Source organism: Mauremys mutica, chromosome 2, assembly GCF_020497125.1.
Source record: "Mauremys mutica isolate MM-2020 ecotype Southern chromosome 2, ASM2049712v1, whole genome shotgun sequence".
Lineage (NCBI taxonomy): Eukaryota > Metazoa > Chordata > Testudines > Geoemydidae > Mauremys > Mauremys mutica.
In genome coordinates, this window is record NC_059073.1 from 254,301,288 (window position 1) to 254,322,755 (window position 21,468).

Consider the following 21,468-nt stretch of genomic DNA (forward strand, 5'->3'; position numbering starts at 1 on the left):
AAAGAATTAAATGTGGATAGCACCTTCAAAAGCATAAAGGTGAATTTTGGAATCAGACATATCTACTATGTTTATTCAGAAATTTCTTATTCATCCTTTCAATTGTCAATGCATTATTGGTATTTGTCATATATATGCTATATGCACTACAAAGTCTTATTCATTTCCTTAAAAGTAAGTAAGAAATCTTTGAAAGACAGAATCAAAGTTAATTGTTTATCATTATGTGTTTTTATTATTGCTATACAACAAGGCCTTGCATTCGCAACAAGCGTAACACATACGAGTGGCACAGCACAGCACAGCCAGCAATGACCTCTACAGCTCCTTGCACTGGCATGGCATATTTCTTCAGGGATCCTCTTGTATCATTTTTCCTACCCCATTCCTGTACTTCTTTTTGTTTCTTTCTTTATTTCTTTTTCTTGTGTTTTTAAAAGTGGTCATTACATTCTGACTTTGTGGCTGTTGTAATCGTATTGCAGTGTTTACTCTGCTTATGACATATGGGCTTATTGAGAACATTTAGTAAGAGAAATGTGAAATATGACTGTAACTGGTACCCTTGCATATAGGTCAGTCGGATCTGTGAATTGTTGGGAATTGATTTAATAGGACCATTACCAGCAACAAAGGAGGGTAGCAATATATACTGACAGACACAGATTATCTTTCAAGATGGGTGGAAGCCTTTCCTCTTTGAACTAAATCAGCATATGAGGTGGCAAACATCATGCACAAAATGGTTGTTTGACGTTGATGCCCTCAGCCGATGTTGTCAGATCTCTGGCCTGAATTCAATAATAAGGTAATGACTGATTTTTTCAGGTTATTTTTACTATTTGTTCAACCTCACTATCAGGCCACAGATAGCTGATGGTGAACATGGGTTTCCTTGCCCTTGTGATTATTTTTAAAAGGCATATTGTTGCTGACAACTGTTTGTGAACACTCACTTTATATTTTGGAAACACTGCTGTTGCTCACCCCAGCAGGGTTGCTATACGATTTTTTTTGTGTGTGTGGGGGGGGGGGGTCTCATACCCACCAGAAAACCCCACAACAATTGTTTCAGATAGTAATACTAAAAGATGGGATATTACTGTTGCTAATCACACATAAAATGGCAAATAGGCGTAGGAACATTCCTTTGGACAAGTCTGTATGTAAGTTTATGGTGTAACATTTTTTTCCCCAGTTGAACCTGTATGTTTGCAAAACATGGGGGAAGAGCACATACGTGCACTGCCTACGCTCACTAATGGACGCAGCGTGACCGTGTGCGATCTGAGCACCGTTACCCTGGGCCGGAAGATGGGACCGGCGCGTGCACTGTAGACTCGCCCACAAACCGTGGGAGGCGCTTTTCTCATTCGCACCAGGCAATAATGAAATGAGGCAAGTGAAATGCTCACGTTGCGCTGCTCACCTGTCAGCGCCACTGGCGGCAAATCCCGCGGGCGGGCGGGCGCCGGGCGGGCGAAGGCGGCCGCACTCACGCGGCGGTGACCGCTGCCGGGGGAACGTGCCGGGCCGGCCGCGGCTTCTGTCCTTACAGCGGCGCACGTGGGGCTCGGCGCGGGCCAGGGGGGCCCGGTTCCGGCGCACGCGGCGCGGCAGCGGCCGTTCTCGCAGCGCCCTCTGGCGGCACGTTGCGGGCGCAGCGCGGCCCGAGAGCCTCAGCGCCAGCGGCGGGAGGAGGCGAGTCTCGGGTGTTGTCCCCGCCGGGGGGGCGGGCCGGGGCGCGGGCTCAGCGAGAGGCGGCGGGGCCGCAGGAGGCCGCACCAGGCAGCGCGACGGGGCCGGCGGCTCGGCCCGAGCCCGGTGCGAGGAGGGGGCTGGTGGCGGAGGCGGAGGAGGGGGCGGGGTTTAGTTCTGGCTCACGACGAAGAGAGGACGGGGGTTCCCGCTCCCCCGGGGCTTGGGAGGGGCTGGCTCAGGTGGGGGACGGGGCCCGGGTGGGGGTTGGGGGCCACGGGGCTCTGGCTCAGGTGGGGGAGGAGTAGGGTGACCAGATGTCCCGATTTTTGGGTCTTTTTCTTATATAGGCTCCTATTACCCCCCACCCCCTGTCCCAATTTTTCACACTTGCTGCCTGGTCACCCTAGGGAGGAGCGACGGGGGTTGCAGCCCTGGCCCGGGCGGGGGGTTGTGGCCCGGGTGGGGGATTGGGCTTAGGGGCCATGGGGCTCTGGCTCAAGTGGGGATAAGATGAGTTGGGGTTGGGCACCTACTGCCTGGTTCCAAGTCCCACTAGAATTGGGATTTGGATGTTCTTCTTAGTTTCTGAATAGAGAAGTGGAAGGTTTTAAACATTAGTTCAATGAGGAGCAGATAAGCAAGGCTAAATGTTGATATTTTGCCCGTAATCACAGTTTGCCATTATTTTGTAGATTTGGTGTTCTGAAGTATCTACAGGGCTTCAGATATTTACCAGACCATCTACTGTTGGAGAACTAAATCTACTAGTCAGAGGTAAATATAAAAGCTATAGGTGATATGTGAGTGTGTCCACCAGATTAGTCCAGGGATGTAACCCTAGTCTGTTACCCCTGGTGATCAGCATTAAATTCCTCCTTTAGCTATGGCAGGAGGATACTCAGTCATCCAACCTGCGGTTTTTTTATTACGTTATCCAGTGAATATCAGTGCCTGCCTCTTCTGCTCAGATCTTTCCATGGCAGCAAATGTGAAAATGCATCATTACTGACAGCTTCACTGTTGTCAACATGTTTCTCAGAAAGATCCTGCAAAACCAACTAGATACTTGCTAATTTCACTCTAATGCTGTTGCTTATAGCTTTACCTAACAGCAGAAATGTTAAAGGTGTCTTTCAGCACGTTATATGTAGTTCATGTTTGTGATGTTTCCAGCCCTTATGCTTGCAAAGGTAACTTATCTTAAACAATTCTACAGAAATTGAAGACGTAGCCGTAACCCGTACACTGCCCAGGAAAGGCTTCCTGCTCCCAAGTGTATTTTTAAGCCCCATTTATGTACATACTTTTAAAATACTCATCTTTATAACATCTAGGATGATCTTAGGACCATGGACCCAATATTAAATGATACCCGAACAAAAACAATGCACCTATAGTATATAAAATTGTGGTACAAAGTACACATAATGTAGAGAACCCATAGGACATTTATTTTTACTATCACTCTCCCTTAATCTGATTATTTGGGAAGGAGAGAAATCTAATTTCATGGAGCAAAATCCCTTCCACACAATGAGATTTGAGCCTAGCTAATCTCTCTTATCTGTCCTACTACTTTTTGTGTACTACTCTACTGCTGTCTTCTTTCTTGGTTTCTGTCCAGTATGAAGGGTACGCATATGCCATGGGTCCCTCCTTAAAAGTCTTCAGATGAAGAAAATCCACAAGGTACATTCTCATTTTGCCCCACTCCATCATAGGCTGTCACTTCTCTTAGGCTGTGCCCATGGTACACACATTCAGCCTCTGCAGCAGTAGCATATACTTACCTTTCTGTCTTGTTGTTGCTTCGTCCTTTAGGCTGCTCCTTTTATGAGACATCTTACAAATTAAGCAGTTTGACCAATTTTATGCTACTAAAAAAAAAACTCCTCTGGATTAGCTATAAAATTAAAAGATATCAAATAGCCTCTAAAAGGAAAAACTCCCATCCCATAGTCAGCGTAAACTTATTTATTTTTATTTTCCTTCTTCTGTTTTATAGTGAACAGATAGTGGCAGTTGATTTCCTGGAGAACAGTGTTATTGCACCTGTCTACATGGGCAGAAGAGGTATTTTTTCAATCAAGTAGTTAACTGTACTCAATGAAGACAACCCCTACCCTCCCAAATGTCTGTGTAGACACAGCTTGATTTGGAGAAACTATTGTAAGATCATTTGAGCTGGTTGTGTTGTGGTCTAGGTGAGAGCCTAGGCACATGAGCAGCCCAAATGATCGTAATGGTGTTAAATTATGTCTTCAAGGTGTTAAAGTGATTTCAATCAAGTTGAGCCTATGTAGGCAGGACTAGGGTGACTTATGAAATGGTTATTTGGGAAATACCTATATAAACTAGATACACTTGTCCTTTAAATGTGAGTAATATTGTGCTTGGTCTGTTCTCTAGAGGGAGTTCTGTAATTGTGGATCTTCTCTTGAGAATGACAGGTCTCAACCTTTCTGATTTGAAACCTGAGCTTCTTTAGTTTAGATGTCACAATACCATGTGTGGAATAACATGCTACTGTTACAGGTCAAGTCTGAGTTTCCATGGAGGCGTACAGTAGAATATCTGCCTTTCCTTACTAAAGCCTAAGAATTAGTTTTTAAAAATAGTATCTTCTAAATGCCATTAAACAAGAACACTTGCTAATGTGAATTACATCGCAAAAGGGGAAAGACTGAGGATGCTGATCAAAGTAAAGATACTTCATGAATTCAAGAATATAAAATAGTTTGCTACAGCTGAGATATATATTTTGGAAACTATCAAGAGAACCTATAATATGTGCAGCAGTAAAAATTAAATATTTGTTTCCTACAACTTCGTTTGCTTTGACTTAGTTTTTTAATCTGTAGAACCTCTAGCAGCCTCTGTGCAGTTTCAGATGTATCACTTCTGGCACAAGTCTTGACTTGTTGCTTTTTCATTAATGAATGGAGCAGGTGCCATGTTACCAAATACTACATAAGAACAGCCACACTGGATCAGACCAATCCAGCTAGCCCAGTACCCTGTCTCCCGACAGTGGCCAATGCCAGTTGCTTCTGAGGCATTGAACAGAACAGCTTCTGGCAATCAGAGGCTAGGAACACTTAAAGCATGGGTTTGCATCCCAGACCATCGTGACTGATATCCATTGATGGACCTATTCTCTATGAACTTATCTTGTTCTTTTTTGAACCCTGTTATGATTTTGATCTTCACAGCATCCCCTGGCAATGAGTTCACAGGTTAACTCTGTGTTGTGGAAGAAGTACTTCCTTTTGTTTTAAAGCTGCTGCCTATTAATTTCATTGGGTGATTCCTGAATGTGCTTTTTGTAAAGATTTTAAAATAAGCGGTACTGAGCTGGTGTGAAACAGGCTATAAATCTCTTAAAACGTTAGGAAAGGTACTAAGAAGCACAAATCTGTTGCAATAGAAAGAGTTTGACTATTGCATGCCCAAGAGAGGCACTTTTTAAAGTGTGTTCACTATGGGTATCTTTAAAATATTAACTACTAGTTTCCTCTTTTCTCTTATTCATAGCTGAGTTGTCAACACACAGAGAAAAGCATCAAGATGCCCATAGTGCAGGCCAGGGGTGGATCAGTCCGTAAAGCAAAGAAAATTACTGTAAAAACATCTTTAAATAACCCATATATCATCAAGTGGCATACCCTAGAAAGAGATGATGTGCACTTTATACTCCAGACCTTGGAAGAAAGCATTAAACACGTTGGACTTAAAAAGATTGAGACTCGAAGGAGGAAAAAGCGTTCTATTGCAAAAAGGCAAATTAAAGAAAAATGTGATGCTAGTGATTGTAGTGTACTTCCAAAGGAGAAGGAAATAGACCATATTCAACAAGAACAAGGATGGACTGACTTAAATGTCAGGAAACAGCTTGCTATTGGAATTAATGAGGTTACTAGATCTTTGGAAAAAAATGAACTACTTCTAGTGCTGGTGTGTAAATCTGCAAAACCTACTATGATCACCATGCACCTTATTCAGCTCAGTGCAAGTCGAGCGGTCCCCGCTGGGCAGGTTCCACGTCTTAGTGAAAGCATAGCACCTATGCTTGGCTTAACATCTGTTCTAGCACTGGGTTTTAAAAAGAATTCTGATACTTTTACTGAAGTAGTCGAAGCTATAATACCACGGATACCTAGCTTGGATGTGCCCTGGATTCATCACAGAAGTGAGCAACATATGGCAGAGGCATATACTGATCCTTTGGAAATTCAAGATACCGAGCTTATGGAGACCTCAGTGGAGGAGTTCTCTCAAAGCCATAAGTGGAAATGTACTGAAAGCAGTAAGTCGGATTCTTCAAATGTAACTTTACAAGCTCTCAGAATTAAAAAGCTTGTTCCAAATCCAAACAAGATACGAAAACCTCCCAAAAATAAAAAAGCTGCTTCAAAATAACTTAGTTTAGTACAGGTCTTTACAGTGGGAGTAAAGTGATTTTTTATGTAGTATTGGAAACTGCCCCATGTAACTAAGTTAGCTGCTTTTAAATGTCATGGCTTCAGCTGTAAAGTCATTTGACCAATAGAAGATGAACTCAGACTTGTTTTGTTCTGACATTAAAGCATGCAATCTATAAAATTGTGCATAAGTGTTAACCGCTTTCCTGCTTAATTGTTTTTTAGAGAGCCTGGGCTTACTGGTGTGTAGTATAATTCTAGAATGTGCATTTGCTATTAATGAAAAGCATCAAGCAAATCCTTTTCGTTTTAGGGAATGACTATACTTAGAACAAAACTCTAAAATTAAATGTAACTTTTCAAACAAATGAATATCAAAATTGAAAGTTTATTCAAACAAGTGTCCATGCTGGTATAAACTTTATTTTTTAAAAGCTGGTCATTTATAAGATGTTTCAAGCAAACATCTGTAACTGGTAGGCACCCACACACTCTGGTTTTGAATGTTAATACTCTGCTCTACGAGGTTGGTTTTGGTCAAGAGATGCATGCTAAACTGGTTTCCAGATATATTTGGTCTCTGATATGCTAAAGGAAAACATTAGTCTTGATCAACATATGAATAATTAAATACTTCTGTTGCAGGAAAAATGCATTTTAAAAAAGACTGTTGTATGCAAACTGAGACATTCTCTCACATGATCCACATAATACAAAGACGAAGTTAACTGTCAAAATTATTTCACAAAGGGAGTTTAGAAACTATTTCATGTAAAATGGCAGGTGAGAATTGTAATCATTCCAAATAGCTGAAAATGGAATGATACTTGAAGAGAAATGCACCTTAAGAAACTGCTGTAGTAAGCAGTAGAATGTAATGAGAGCACACACCAGATATTTTGCAGGAAATTGTGTAAGGATGTTTAGAAGGTAGGGAACAGTGAAGCAGCTCAGACTGCAATAAAAAAAAAAAGTGTATAATCTCAACAAAATAGAAGTAATTTACTTAGATCTCACATTTTACTCAAAAGCTACTACTGTCCTTCAGGAAGAAAGCTAGCAAAAACCTCTTTCTTTAAGTGAGCCTGTGTTTATTTTTTTTAAATAGGAGAGAAACTTCTATGTTCCAGGTCAAAGATTATCTAGGGTGCCTGTATTCTGGATTTCCCTTTTCTCTCCACTCATGTACAAGTTATGGGGACAAATTAAAAAGGGTCAAAAGCAGTGATTCCATAGTAAGGAGGCTAGCTGAAGGTTAAACTGCAACAGAGGCTTCTAATAGCAAAATGCCTGGGGGAAAAAAAAAAAAGGCAGATACTAATTTTTAGCCATGCTGTGTGTGTTCTTTGGGCTTGTCACTCAGGAAAGTTAAAGTGAATCAACTAAAAGGGTAAATTAAAGCACATTACCACCCCAATAGTTGTTCTCATTCACAAATAAAATGGCCTTAGTTTCTTGTAGTTTAAGATAGTTTCCCAAGCAGTGGGTTGTGGGAAGGTTCTAGATGGATTGCCAAGTCCAGGGTCAGAATAACCCATTGCTGAGCCCAGACTTAGGCTAACATATACTTTTCCCAGCTTGGTGCGGATGGGAGGCCCCAATGCGGTAGGGGTGTTGGAGAGAAAACCTGCCCAGCTCTCACCCACAGCAGCAGCAGTTCTTGTCCTGTGGGACTCGGTCCAGTTCCCCATGCTGGGTGTTGCAGCTTGTGGTCAGGGGCGGCTCTAGCATTTCCGCCGCCCCAAGCAGGGCGGCACGCCGCAGGAGGCGCTCTAGCGGTCGCCGTCCCACGGCTGCGGTGGACCTCCCGCAGACGTGCCTGTGGAGGGTCCGCTGGCCCCGCGGCTCTGGTGGACCTCCTGCAGGCACGCCTGCGGATGCTCCACCAGAGCCGCGGGACTAGCAGCCCCTCCGCAGGCACGTCTGCGGGAGGTCTACCGGAGCCGCGGTCCCAGCGGACCTTCCGCAGGCATGCCTGCGGGAGGTCCGCCGGAGCCGCCTGCCGCCCTCCCGCTGGGACGCCGCCCCAAGCGCGCGCTTGGCGTGCTGGGGTCTGGAGCCGGCCCTGCTTGTGGTCACAGTGCCACTCAAGTTTGGTGCAGCTACTCTATCATGACAGAGGAGTAGAAGGGCCAAATAGGAGTGGCAGTGCCACTCAAATTTGGCCTGGCCACCCCTTTGTCAAACTTGGGTGTGTGTGTGCACGCAAAAATGAGTGGTGTTGCAATGTCCAGAGCTGGGGCCAACCCTCCTCCTTCCCCACCTTGACAGGAGCTGCCACTGGGATGAGTCCAGGGTGAGCTCCAAACCCTCCCCCCACCTCCTCTGAACCTAGATGGGATTTAGGGATGCAGTGCTGGGGGTTCATATATGTAATCGTAGGTGCGAAAAAAAGACAAAATGCAGTTTGTAGCTCACAATAATGGCTACTGGTTTAATCCTCAGTCTTTGGCAGAGAATTAAACTATAGCAGACTAAGGCTGCTTTATTCTTGCATGAGAGCATCCATGTGAGTGATTAATAGGCTTTAATTTATGCACATCAATGTAAGGTTAAGTTGATTTGACATAACTTTCCTGGATGGGCCTGTGTAGACACAGCTTGTGTTCTTCAGGCCAGCAAAAGGCCCTCCTTGACTAAGGTACAAACCATTTTAGCTTTAATGACATAAGTGGCTAATTAAATCCTACTATGGATAATTGGAAGCTAACCCTGGGGTGTTGGAATGTACTACCTTTCAAAGTCTAATGTAGATAGGGGCAGGGTGCTTTAACTTGAGCACATATTGAAGCAGGCTGCACTGTTCACATTGGAGTAACTGTGTATTAGTATGGGTTAGAACACATTTACCTAGCAATATGCCTTTAAATCATAGTTTAGACGAAGTCTGAGAGCCTGTTACCCCTGTACATATGGGGTAGAGTCCCCTTCCACTATAAAAGAATGACTTTTATGAGATAACACCCTGTATGGCAGCTTAAGTTCAGTGATAGACGCAGAACTAAATATCTCTACATGGCTAATTTAAGACAGCTCCTGAAGTTGAGCAAAATTTGCTCTCACATTTAGAATTCTGGGGGTGTTAAAGCCAGGTTTATCCATAAATATTTCACCAAATATTCAAGTAATGTCCAAAATACCTGCACAGCATGTAACCTTCACCGCTATTTGGCACTTTCAGCTAGAACCATAGATTTTGCTGCTCATGTGACTATATCATACCTAAACTCTAAGAATTGCCATCACAATTTAAGCTATGAGTGTGACATTATGGAACGTATACCAAATGCTTCTAGTTGCAGAGCATTCATGAGGAAATAAAAATCAGGTTGTTGCATTTAAGTTGAGGCCAGTACATAGTCTTTCCAGGGGATAAGAAGAAACATGTATCTCTCTCGATTACTGGTACTATATACAGTGAAACCTTTTGTTCAAAATTCAGGATAAAAACACTACCAGTAACAATTTATGAATACTTATTTACACAAGATACTTTTTGTTAGAATTACAGACTTCAAAGTAGACAAAGGAATATGTGCAATTCTGCAGAAGCATTGAAAACATTCAAAACTATAAATAGTTTGATACCATTACCAAAATTCTTAGTTTTACACACAGGCTGATGTTGATCTACTGAGGAAAAACTAAGGTTTTGTGCCACAACTATAAATTAAGTACAGTAATTTATAATAATTCTGGCAACACAGATATCTGCACTGAACAGTGCAATACTACTGAATCAATCCACTGATCTAATGAAGATCAAAGTACAAATCTGTATTTTTATTGATTTGGCAGCGTTGCTTATGGAGAAACAAATGCACTAGTCAAACCAGCACATTTTCATACTGCTCCAGTTACAAAAACATCCAAGACTTTCATATTAGCTACAAATATTTCATAACTCCATTATTTTACCCCAAATGATGACATCCATGTGAATTTTATAAGCAAAGATACTCAGTTTTGATCCTTCATTCTGTTACACTGACAAACATACACCACCACTTAATAAATAGAAATGCAGCAGTTCATTCACATAATAGCAAAGATTTTTGTACCCTAATCCACCACTGCAGTTCAGTTTGTACAAAACAGTCTTTTCTACAGAGTGGAAAAAAATACCTTCTTTTTATCAAGGTGCGAGCTAAGCTTTGAAAATTAAATGAATGTGCTTTTATTCTTTTTTATGGACAATAAAAGTTTCATGAACTTTCCATTCTATCTGAAAATGTGTAAAATTGGTCAGATATGGATTTCTTCATTATTTTAGATTTGATGGATTATTTCAATTTCACTGATGTTGTGCTTTTATTCCTCTTGAACAGTACTGTTCCGAGAACTGTTATGTAGATTAAATCAATCCAAATGACAACTTCAGAGTTCTAGAAACACAAGGGTCCTCCTTATTGTAATACAAGGCCAACCTAAAGTAAGGAGCAAAATGCAGTAGTTAATGCAAGTATAGCAACAAATATTGGCTTTTTTTAACTTAATTATGAATCTTAGATGTTCAATTAAAAAAAATTAAAAGTTTTGTCTGTTTTGACGTTCTTAAGTTAATTTATTTTTTATTGTTAACTGTGCACAGAAGCTCTTTTCTCTCTTACCTTTTCTGATTCCATGCCAGGACACCGCCAGTTGTACAAATAATACTGCAAGTTCCCATCTCCTATCCCAAACTTGAGTTTTTCCAGGAATGTTTTGTTTTCCATCAAGTCTAGTGCATTGAACACATCAAATCCTTTCTGGAAATATCAAAACATTTTTGAAATTTTATTTTGATTTTCAAATGATACATTTATACCCATTATGTGTGTATATAAAGTATCCAAGAGTCTAATGATTTTCACTGAATAGACATTAGATTTGATCCTGCATTCTGATATGCATGCAGAATAGAAGATCTTCCAATAGAAAGTAATTCTGTCTGCATATCACATAGGGTAATTTAGACTGAAGGTTCTCTCTCTAGAACAGTGGTTCTTAACCTATATATGGGACACATATAGCTCTCTGTGTGTTATGTGGGCCCCATCCACAATACAATACATCAGGGGTTCTCAAACTTCATTGAACCGGGACCCCCTTCTGACAACAAAAATTACTACATGACCCCAGCAGGGGGGGCCGGAAACCTGAGCCCCACCAAGCCCAGCCACCCCGGGGGCCATAGCATAAGCTCTGCCACCCCAGGATGGTGTGAAGCTAAATGGAAGCTGAAGCTTAATGGACGCCAAAGCTCAGGCTTCGGCTTCAGTCCCCAGCAAGTCTAACGCCAGCCCTGGCGACCCCATTAAAACAGGGTTGTAACCCACTTTGGGGTTCTGACCCACAGTTTGAGAACCACTGCAATATTTCTGGGGGAAAAAAATTAGTATTTGTTATATGACAGCAATACGATTCAAATCAATGTAGTACCTTTCATTTCAATACTGGCAAATGTCTATCAAGAGCATTTTAAATTAGCAAAATAAGTCAAGACATTAACTGCCCCCTCCAGCATCCAGTCCCCCACCCAGGAACCTGCTCCCAGCCCTCAACCCCTCCATCCAGGGACTCTGCCTATCTAGCCTCCCATCCAAGGACTGCCCCCAGCCACCAGTCCACACTCCTAGTGTCTGTCCCCCATGCACTGGCTGCACTCTCCTTCCCACGCCCCAGCGCCCAGCACCCTCTCACTGGGGCCCTAGCCCCCTGAACCCTCCTTTCCGTGCCCACTGGTCTCCTACCTTGCTTACACATAGCTTAGCCATACAGCCTGCCCTGCCCGCCTGCCACTGCAGTCCTAGTGCCAGGGAGCCTGCTCCAGCCGGGTCACTGGACCAATGGGGTAAAGGTGGGGTGGGGGAGGGGCGCAGAGCACCCTGGTTTCTTGCTGATGCTGCTAGGCCTGATCCTGTGCCGCCCCATTTTTGGACCCCCCCTGCTGGCTCTGTGCCTGAGGCATGTGCTCCTCCCATAGTTAGAGCCCTGAGGGCTTGGCTACACTTACAAATTTGCAGCGCTGCAGCAGGTTGTGAAAACACACCCTCTCCAGCGCTGCAAAGCGCCAGTGTGGTCAAAGCCCGCGCTGTCCGTTATTCCCCACAGGGAGGTGGAGTACGGACAGCGCTGGGAGAGCTCTCTCCCAGCGCTGGCGCTTTGACTACACTTAGCGCTTCAAAGCACTGCCGCGGCAGCGCTTTGAAGTGCTAAGTGTAGCCACAGCCTGAGAATGTCACAACATGGGCTGTAGCTATGTGCTGATTGGGCCACAAGTGGCCCCCGGGGTGAGAACCACTGCTCTAGGTGACATTCAGGAGTAAAACATCAAAATAATCCTAATGCAGTTTCAAAGTTACATGTTTGTTTCTTTGCACAATAGTCATCAAGATTGATCTTAGTTTAGTCTACATTAAACTGCATTTGAGCAGGCACAGTACTAGCTGCTATAGTTGAGGCTGCATAAACATATCAATCCTAACCTGTTTTCAGTCATTTATATATTTTATATGTTCAGGATTTAATTTCTTCAAGTTTGGTTCCTTCCCAAAGGTGATGCAAGAATTTGATCTTCTACGTCTTCATTGCATGTGCCCCTCTCCTGCTCTCTTGCCCTCTGCCAACTGTCCACTCCCTCCCTTTCCCATTACATTAGTCTTTTTACCATCAAGATGCCACAGAAACTGAGTAGTCTTAAATTTCTACTATAAAACTGGCCTTTACACATTCCCACCCACCCGATTCCCTTCGACTCTTTGTTAAACTGACTCATTATTATTTATTATTTGTATTATTGTAGTGCCTAGGAGCCCTAGTCTTTAATTAGGCTCTGATATTGCAATTTGTCACACACTTGCTTCACTTTTGTCGTGCTCCACTGAATTCATTAGGGCTCCCCTCTGTGTGAGTACAGCACACCATTAGGCACAACTGTAATACAAATTATTAGTAACAGCAACAATGTTCAGCTGTTTGAGACTGAAAAAAAAAACCTTTCCCATTTATAAAGAAAAAGTGATTAAAAAAACATGCTGGAATAGCAGGAAGCATAAAGCTGAAATTTGGCATGCAAACAGACTTCTGCTATAAGTGCCTTTAAATATTTTGGTGAAAATATTTTTGTTCTGACCAAGTTATTGCCCCTTTTAAAAAAAATCACACACCATATATGGCCAGTAAATTTTGCACAGATTTCTCACTACGTTATGCTATTAAAGAAGTTCTTGCCATGCATACATGTGTCTAAGTTAGATGTGCTGTGAAAAAATGTACAGAAAGTACACACACACACACAAAGGAGGCAAGGCCTCTGCATCTGGGAAAGTAAAAGCTGAACTACTCCAAAATTAGCAGCAGAGAGCCTTTCTCCTGCAGAAATTCCATCAGAACTAAGTGAAAAGAACATTAAAGCTGCACAGTTAAGCACTCAAAGGTCAGGAAATGACAAAGTTAAATCTGCACATACAATCGTAATTCTACACCCTACCTTTCAATCTAATTATTACATAATTTCACAAGAAATAGAATTTTCTTTATAATTTTAGATACACACATGTAACAACTTGTAATTCTTCACTCTTGAATATGTATACCATTTTTATTAGAATTATGTATAGTCCAGTATATTTTGGTTGATTTAAGCCACTGACTTCAACAGAAGCTGAAAAGTGCTCTGTACCTCTGAAAAAGTCTGGCCACTTACTTAAGGTGCCTAAACATAAATTTAGGTATTTAACTTTACACATCCAAGTTTGAAACTCCTGGTCTACATGAATATATGTGTTTAGAACAATTCATATTAAAACCACTGTTAAATGAACACAGAACTTACAACTCTAAAAGTCTCATGCAGTTTAATAAAGAGCTGCACTTCCTGTACCACAAATTACCGCCAAAAGGACAGCTTACTGTTTTCCTCTTCTATTTAAGAGTGATTTCTGTTTGTAATTAGCTCTTGATTAGGTGATATTTTACATTCCTCTCTCCCCCTGCATCTAAAACACCAAGGACCAGATTTTTAAAGGTATTTAGGTGCCTAAAGATGCAGACAGACACCTATTGGGATTTTCAAAATTGCCCAGGCATCAAATCTCAATGGGATCTGGACACCTAGATGCTTTTGAAAGTCATATTAGGCACCTATCTGAATCCTCAGGTGCCTAAATACTTTTTGAAAATCTGACCCTGAACCTCCAGTAGTGTGCTGGCCCCTGAACACCATGCTGGGACGTACAGTATTTACTTGGATCATAAACACTGCTTCCCGCATCTGATGGGTATCTCCCATTCAAGTTCTAACCCAGCCCAATCCTGTTTAGTTTAAGAAATCCATCAGGACAATGCTCAAGGTACAATGGCTCATATGATTAAAAAATATTAGAATGATCATGATACATAGTTAGTCCTTCTGTTACCATTAATCTGTCTTTGTGAGTTGTTTCTGATTTATATACACTCAGTAAAATATTAAGTAACTACATACTGCTGGAGACTTCAGTCTTAGCTTCAAGTAAATAAAGGTACTCTGCTTGCATATAAATCTATATAACATCCTATTTTAACAAGGTACTAAGTGTTTTTCTGAATGAGTATAATTTACAAAAGTAAAGCAAGTTTACACACTTTGTTCATTAAATGTGCCACTGGATTCTCAGCAGAAAGAAATATTTGCACGTTTCAAGGAAGTTTATCGTCAGTCTCTACAAATGAACATACTACACAGTGCTCAATACTTATCTACAGCTTTTTCCCCTTTTCTTTTGCTGTCAGCAGTTTGAACAGGACACTAATTAAAACCAGACCATCTGTTCTTTGAAAAAGTATACATATAAGTTCTTGTTAAATTTCCATTTTACCTTAGTGAACCTTATTTTGTTATAATCTCAAAACTTCATGCATGGAGGAAAAGCAAAAATACTACACATTGGTTTCAGTTCACAGGGCTGATTTGTACTCTATATTACTTCTGAATTGTTCATCTTTTTAAAAATTAAAGTAAATATATGAGGTATTGATTCTGTAGATATATATCATCATAAACACCGACATCAATCACTTACAAACATTTTACAAGGGTAATGCACGGTGTCTACTATTTTTAGTGCTAGATGGCATTGAACCCATGAGAATACTTTAAATTTACTTCTGAACCCTTCATTTGTAGTGGCTTCCCCCCATTTGTCCAAATTGCATTATTAATGTTGTTCTCTCTGTGTCAGAAAATGTTTTTACAACTTAGAATTTGAGAATACATAATTTAAACACTTCACATCTTTTCTTTGCTTCCATATACAATACCACTTTTGTAGCTTTAAAAGGCAAAAACAGTTAATTACTAGCTGTAATTTCAACTAATTCCCAACACAAAATAAACCCTTCCATTTTACTAAACAAATCCAAACTAATTTATTTCTGCAAACCTTGATAAATTGTCCAATCCCATCAGTGAGTCACCATTTTAATTATACTGTACATTCTTCTAACATTGAATATCCAGTGCTTACTGTTAATTTGGATACTAAGGGCCAGATTTTCACCAGTATGCTCCAGATCCGCAGTGGGCAACCTGCAACCTGCTTGTAGCCCGTCAGGGTAATCCGCTGGCGGGCCGCCAGACAGTTTGTTTACATTTGCACAGCCACCTGCAGCTCCCAGTGGCTGCAGTTCACCGTTCCCGGACAATGGGAGATGCGGGAAGCGGCGCGGGCTGCAGGAATGTGCTGGTTGCTGCTTCCCACAGCTCCCATTGAATGGGAATAGCGAACCGCGGCCACCGGGAGCTGCAGGCGGCCGTGCAAATGTAAACAAACTGTCTGGCAGCCCTCCAGTGGATTACCCTGACGGGCTGCGTGTGGCCTGTGGGCCCCAGGTTGCCTACTACTGCTCCAGATGCTCTGCATAGCTCTATCAACACTCAAACTGTGGGTTTCAGTTATCACATTACCAAACAGCGTAATAAACCACTTGCTTTGAATTTACTGGTAACAGAACATTGTTCAAAATTAGGGCTGTCAAGTGATGTAAAAATTAATCGTGATTAATCGCGTGATTAAAAAAGTTAATTGTGCGATTAATCGCACTGCTAAATAATAATAGAATACCACTTATTTAAATATTTTGGATGTTTCCCACATTTTCAGATATATTGATTTCAATTACAAACAGAATGCAAAGTGTACAACGCTCAGTTTTATAATTTTTTTTATTTCAAATATTTGCACTGTAAAAAACGAAAGAAATAGTATTTTTCAATTCACCTAATACAAGTACTGTAGTGCAATCTCTTTATCATAAAAGTTGAACTTACAAATGTAGAATTATGTACCATAAAACCCCTGCATTCAAAAATAAAACAATGTAAAACTTTAGAGCCTGCAAGTCCAATGAGTTCTACTTCTTGTTCAGCCAATCGCTCAGACAAACAAGTTTGTTTACATTTGCAGGAGATAATGCTGCCCACTTCTTGTTACAATGTCGCCTGAAAGTGAGAACAGGTCTTTGCATGGCACTGTTGTAGTCGGCGTTGAAAGATATTTTCATGCCAGATGCGCTAAAGATTCATATGTGCCTTGATACTTCAACCACCATTCCAGAGGACATGCGTCCATGCTGATGACGGGTTCTGTTCAATAACAATCCAAAGCAGTGTGGACCAACGCATGTTCATTTTCATCATCTGAGTCAGGTGCCACCAGCAGAAGATTGATTTTCTTTTTTGGTGGTATGGGTTCTGTAGTTTCCACATCAGAGTGCTGCTCTTTTCAGACTTCTGAAAGCATGCTCCACACCTCGTCCCTCTCAGATTTTGGAAGGCACTTCAGATTATTAAATCTTGGGTGGAGTGCTGGAGCTATTTTTAGAAATCTCACATTGGTATCTTCTTTGCATTTTGTCAAATTTTCAGTGAAAGTGTTCTTAAAATGAACAACATGTGCTGGGTCACCATCCGAGACTGCTATAACATGAAATATATGGCAGAATGCAGGTAAAACAGAGCAGGAGACATACAATTCTCCCCCAAGGAGTTCAGTCACAAATGTAATTAACACTTTTTTTCACCAACGCTATCTACTTGGAAGCATGTCCTCTGGATCAATGGCCGAAGCATGAAGAGGGCAGATGAATCTTTAGCACATCTGGAACATAAATATTTTGCGACACCAGCTACAACAGTGCCATGAGAATGCCTGTTCTCGCTTTCAGGTGACATTGTAATTAAGACATGGGCAGCATTATGTCCTGTAAACAAACTTGTTTCTCTTAGCGATTGGCTTAACTAGAAATAGGGCTGAGTGGACTCGTAGGCTCTAAAGTTTTAAATTGTTTTGTTTTTGAGTGCAGTTATGTAACAAAAAAACCCTACATTTGTAAGTAGCACTTTCATGATAAAGAGATTGCATTACTGTACTTCTATGAGGTGAACTGAAAAAATACTATTTCTTTTGTTTATCATTTTTACAGTGCAAATATTTGTAATAAAAATAATATAAAGTGAGCACTGTACACTTTGTATTAAAGGTAATAAAAGGAGATATACCAATCTCCTAGAACTGGAAGGGACCTTGAAAGGTCATCGAGTCCAGCCCCCTTGCCTTCACTAGCAGGACCAATTTTTGCCCCAGATCCCTAAGTGGCCTTCTCAAGGATTGAACTCACAACCCTGGGTTTAGCAGGCCAATGCTCAAACCACTGAGCTATCCCTCAGTGTTGTAACTGAAATGGATATATTTTAAAATGTAGAAGAGCATCAAAAATCAATTTAAATTGGTATTCTATTGTTTAACAGTGCAATTAATTGCGATTAATTGTTTTGAGTTAATCGCGTGAGTTAACTGCGATTAATCAACAGCACTATTCAAAATATATTTTGTAAAAATACTGCAGGTTTATGGGAATTTTTTCCTTTTTCTCTAGTACTGTTCAAAGTGAAGAGCAAAGCTAGTATAGATTTTTTTAAGTTCTGCAAGTGCATTAAAAATCCCTTTTTAAAGTAAAAAAAAATGGAATGTTACACATTAAATACTTCCTTTCATTTTTTTTTAAATTACCCTACTTTTCTGAGAAAAGTAGACAGGGAACGTAAGTTACTTACCAATTTAGCTATAATGAGTGCATCATTCATTAGATCCAAGAGAGGAGTCTCTGTATGAATATTGTAGAAGGAATAGGCAGCTTTGAGGCTTTTATGAACAGGGTGGTGCATAACTGTTGAAGGTAACGTGTAGAAACTCAGGAAATCAGTTAAAATACCATTTGAACTCTGGGGAAGAAAAAAGTCATTGAATGAAGAATCAGCTTGTAATTAATTAGGTACAGTTTTAGCCTTCACTCTGCGCAGCAGATATTTTGGGAAATTACAAATACTAGCTTCCAGAAGCCTACCCTTCAGGTGGCATGGCTATCAGCACTGGTCTCTACCGCGCATTCATCACAACTCCAAAAATTCTCTTGGTTAAAATCAGACGCACGGAATTGGTGCCCTCAGAACATCTTAATTTCATAAATAGAAAGGCAGTGCTGGAGGGGATCTTGAGAGGTCATCTAGTCCATCCTGCCATACTAAGGCAGGACTGACCAAGTATACCTAGACCTTCCCTTGCACATCTTTGTCTAACCTGTTCTTAAAAACCTTCAATGATGGGGATTCCACAACCTCCCTTGGTAATCTGTTACAGTACTTAACTACCCTTATCGTTAGAAACTTTTTCTAATATCTAATCTAAATATCACCTGCTGCAAATAAAGACAATTACAGACTCAATTATAGACTTTAAGGTCAGAATGGACCAATATGATCGTCTAGTCTGACCTCCTGCACAACGCAGGCAGCAGAATCTCACCCACCGACTCCTGCAACAAACCCTTAACCTATGTCTGAGCCACTGAAGTCCTCAAATCCTGGTTTAAAGACTTCAAGGTGCAGAGAATCCTCCAGCAAGTGACCTGTGCCCCATGCTACAGAGGGAGGTGAAAAACCCCTAGGGCCTCTGCCAATCTGTCCTGGAGGAAAATTCCTTCCCAACCCCAAATATGGCCATCAGCTAAATTCTGAGCATGTGGGAAGACTCACCAGCCAAATACCCAGGAAAGAATTCTCTATAGTAACTCAGATCCCACCCCATCTAACATCCTATCACAGGCCATTGGGCATATTTACCGCTAATAGACAAAGATCAATTAATTGCCAAAATTAGGCTATCCCATCATACCATCCCCTCCATAAACTTATTAAGCTCGTCTTGAAGCCAGATATGTCTTTTGCTCCCACTGCTCCCCTTGGAAGGCTGTTCCAGAACTTCACTCCTCTAATGGTTAGAAACCTTCACCTAATTTCAAATATAAACTTCTTAATGGCCAGTTTATATCCATTTGTTCTTGTGTCCACATTGGTACTGAGCTTAAATAATTCCTCTCCCTCTCTGGTATTTATCTCTCTGATATATTTATAGAGAGCAATCATATCTCCCCTTCTTTTGGTTAGGCTAAACAAGCCGAGATCTTTGAATCTCCTTTCATAAGGTTTTCTATTCCTTGGATCATCCTAGTAGCCCTTCACTGTACCTGTTCCAGTTTGTATTCATCCTTCTTAAACATGCGAGACCAGAACTGCACACAGTATTCCAGATGAGGTCTCAACAGTGCCTTGTATAACGGTACTAAGACCTTCTTATCTCTACTGGAAATACCTCGCCTGATGCATCCCAAGACCGCATTAGCTTTTTTCACGGCCATATCACATTGGCAGCTCATAGTCATCCTGTGATCAACCAATACTCCGAGGTCCTTCTCCTCTGTTACTTCTAACTGATGAGCCCCCAGCTTATAACAAAAATTCTTGTTATTATTCCCTAAATGCATTACCTTGCACTTTTTACTATTAAATTTCATCTTATTACTATTATTCCAGTTTACAAGGTCATACAGATCTTCCTGTATGATATCCCGGTCCTTCTCTGTATTGGCAATACCTCCCAGCTTTGTGTCATCCGCAAACTTTATTAGCATACTCTCACTTTTTGTGCCAAGGTCAGGAATAAAAACATTAAATAAGATTGGTCCCAAAACCGATCCCTGAGGAACTCCACTAGTAATGTCCCTCCAGCCTGACAGTTCACTTTTCAGTATAACCCGTTGTAGTCTCCCCTTTAACCAATTCCTTATCCACCTTTCAATTTTCATATTGATCCCCATCTTTTCCAATTTAGCTAATAATTCCCCATGTGGAACCGTATCAAATGCCTTACTGAAATCAAGGTAAATTAGATCCACTGTGTTTCCTTTATCTAAAAATCTGTTACCGTCTAAAAGAAGGAGATCAAGTTGGTTTGGTATGATCTACCTTTTGTAAAACCATATTGTATTTTGTCCCAATTACCATTGACCTCAATGTCCTTAACCACTTTCTCCAATTACTTCTTGTCCTACCTTCCTACGAACAACTGATCACTGTCTTCTTTTGTAACAGTCCTTAACATATGTGAATACTTATCAGTCTTCTTTTCTCAAAATTTTTCCAGTTCTTTGGAAAAGGAATTTTTTTGCTTTTTGACAGCAATTTTTTGTGGAAAATATGTAGCATATTTAGATCAGCTCTAGTGATGCACATTGAAAAAATATACCAAATTGCAAGATAGTAGCTCAAAAGGGCTCTTGAAACGTGATAAGGGAGATGTCAGATTTTTTAAGGACCTCTGATGTAAAGTTCAAATATCAAATATGAGGATGTCTCCGCTGAGTTCTGTATCTCAGAGATGAATTAATTATGGAGCTTAAGAAATCTGCACAATCATTAAGGATGCTAGAAATGTTAATTCAGTGATTATGAGCTTTATTAAGGTCTCCCCTTTCATTTTGCTATGGTCTTTAGTACCAACATTTTGAATTTAAAACAAAACAAAGCCTTTGGCCATTTGTGCTGTGAAGGCAGCCTTCTTAACATGTAATTGCAATCTAACTTTTCTGTAGTTTCTTTCATCCTAAAAGGATTTCTAAGCACTAGCAAACAAATTTAATATAGTGACTAGCAGCTTTCAATGGAACTTAGGTTTCTAAGCTACATGGGTCATTTTGAAAATTTTACCCACAAATAATAGCACCAAGAGATGTGAACTTAAACTATTAAATTGAGTATCAGATTACATTTGAAGCAGATTTATCCGATACTAGGACTCTCCATATAAATAGGTGCACCTGAAATCAGCTAAACAGGATTTAAATTTTGTGCTGGCCTGCTGTGGAGTTCTTATTTGACATCTGAAGAAATGACATCAGACCCCAATCAGATTCCCATTTCCTCATCTCAGTCATTTTAGCAGCTCTTTTCTTTCTGGAAAAGCAGATTCGAATATTAATACTTATAATC

At 40.8% G+C, this 21,468-nt stretch overlaps 2 protein-coding genes across 10 annotated transcripts in view; one reads left to right on the plus strand and one right to left on the minus strand.

Annotated features, from left to right (window-relative positions):
- Positions 1 to 1,334: 1,334 nt before the first annotated feature.
- RPP38 (ribonuclease P/MRP subunit p38) lies at positions 1,335 to 7,902 on the plus strand. 5 transcript variants are annotated; one of them, XM_045005432.1, is made up of 4 exons: positions 1,692 to 1,824; positions 2,394 to 2,475; positions 3,707 to 3,774; positions 5,236 to 7,901. In XM_045005432.1, the coding sequence occupies exon 4, from the start codon at positions 5,269 to 5,271 to the stop codon at positions 6,118 to 6,120; it is 852 nt and encodes a 283-aa protein (XP_044861367.1). In that variant the 5' UTR covers positions 1,692 to 1,824; positions 2,394 to 2,475; positions 3,707 to 3,774; positions 5,236 to 5,268; the 3' UTR covers positions 6,121 to 7,901. The 5 variants fall into 5 exon arrangements, with proteins under 5 accessions (XP_044861369.1, XP_044861371.1, XP_044861367.1 ...); XM_045005434.1 differs by lacking the exons at positions 1,692 to 1,824; positions 3,707 to 3,774 and adding an exon at positions 1,335 to 1,398 and having other exon boundaries at positions 5,236 to 7,902; XM_045005436.1 differs by lacking the exon at positions 3,707 to 3,774 and having other exon boundaries at positions 1,535 to 1,701; positions 5,236 to 7,902.
- Positions 7,903 to 9,884: 1,982 nt separating this feature from the next.
- NMT2 (N-myristoyltransferase 2) overlaps positions 9,885 to 21,468 on the minus strand; it is a 53,429-nt gene continuing 41,845 nt past the window's right edge. For all 5 annotated transcript variants that reach the window (XM_045006929.1, XM_045006925.1, XM_045006926.1 and 2 more), the window contains 3 exons: positions 18,199 to 18,366; positions 10,733 to 10,870; positions 9,885 to 10,549 (listed from right to left, as the gene is read on the minus strand). In XM_045006929.1, the coding sequence (XP_044862864.1) occupies positions 10,529 to 10,549; positions 10,733 to 10,870; positions 18,199 to 18,366 (327 nt within the window). In that variant the 3' untranslated portion in view covers positions 9,885 to 10,528. The remainder of the gene's footprint in view (positions 10,550 to 10,732; positions 10,871 to 18,198; positions 18,367 to 21,468) is intronic.

Excerpts from the sequence above, each read along its gene's own strand:
- RPP38 (XM_045005434.1), top strand. The coding sequence starts at position 5,269 with ATGCCCATAGTGCAGGCCAGGGGTGGATCAGTCCGTAAAGCAAAGAAA.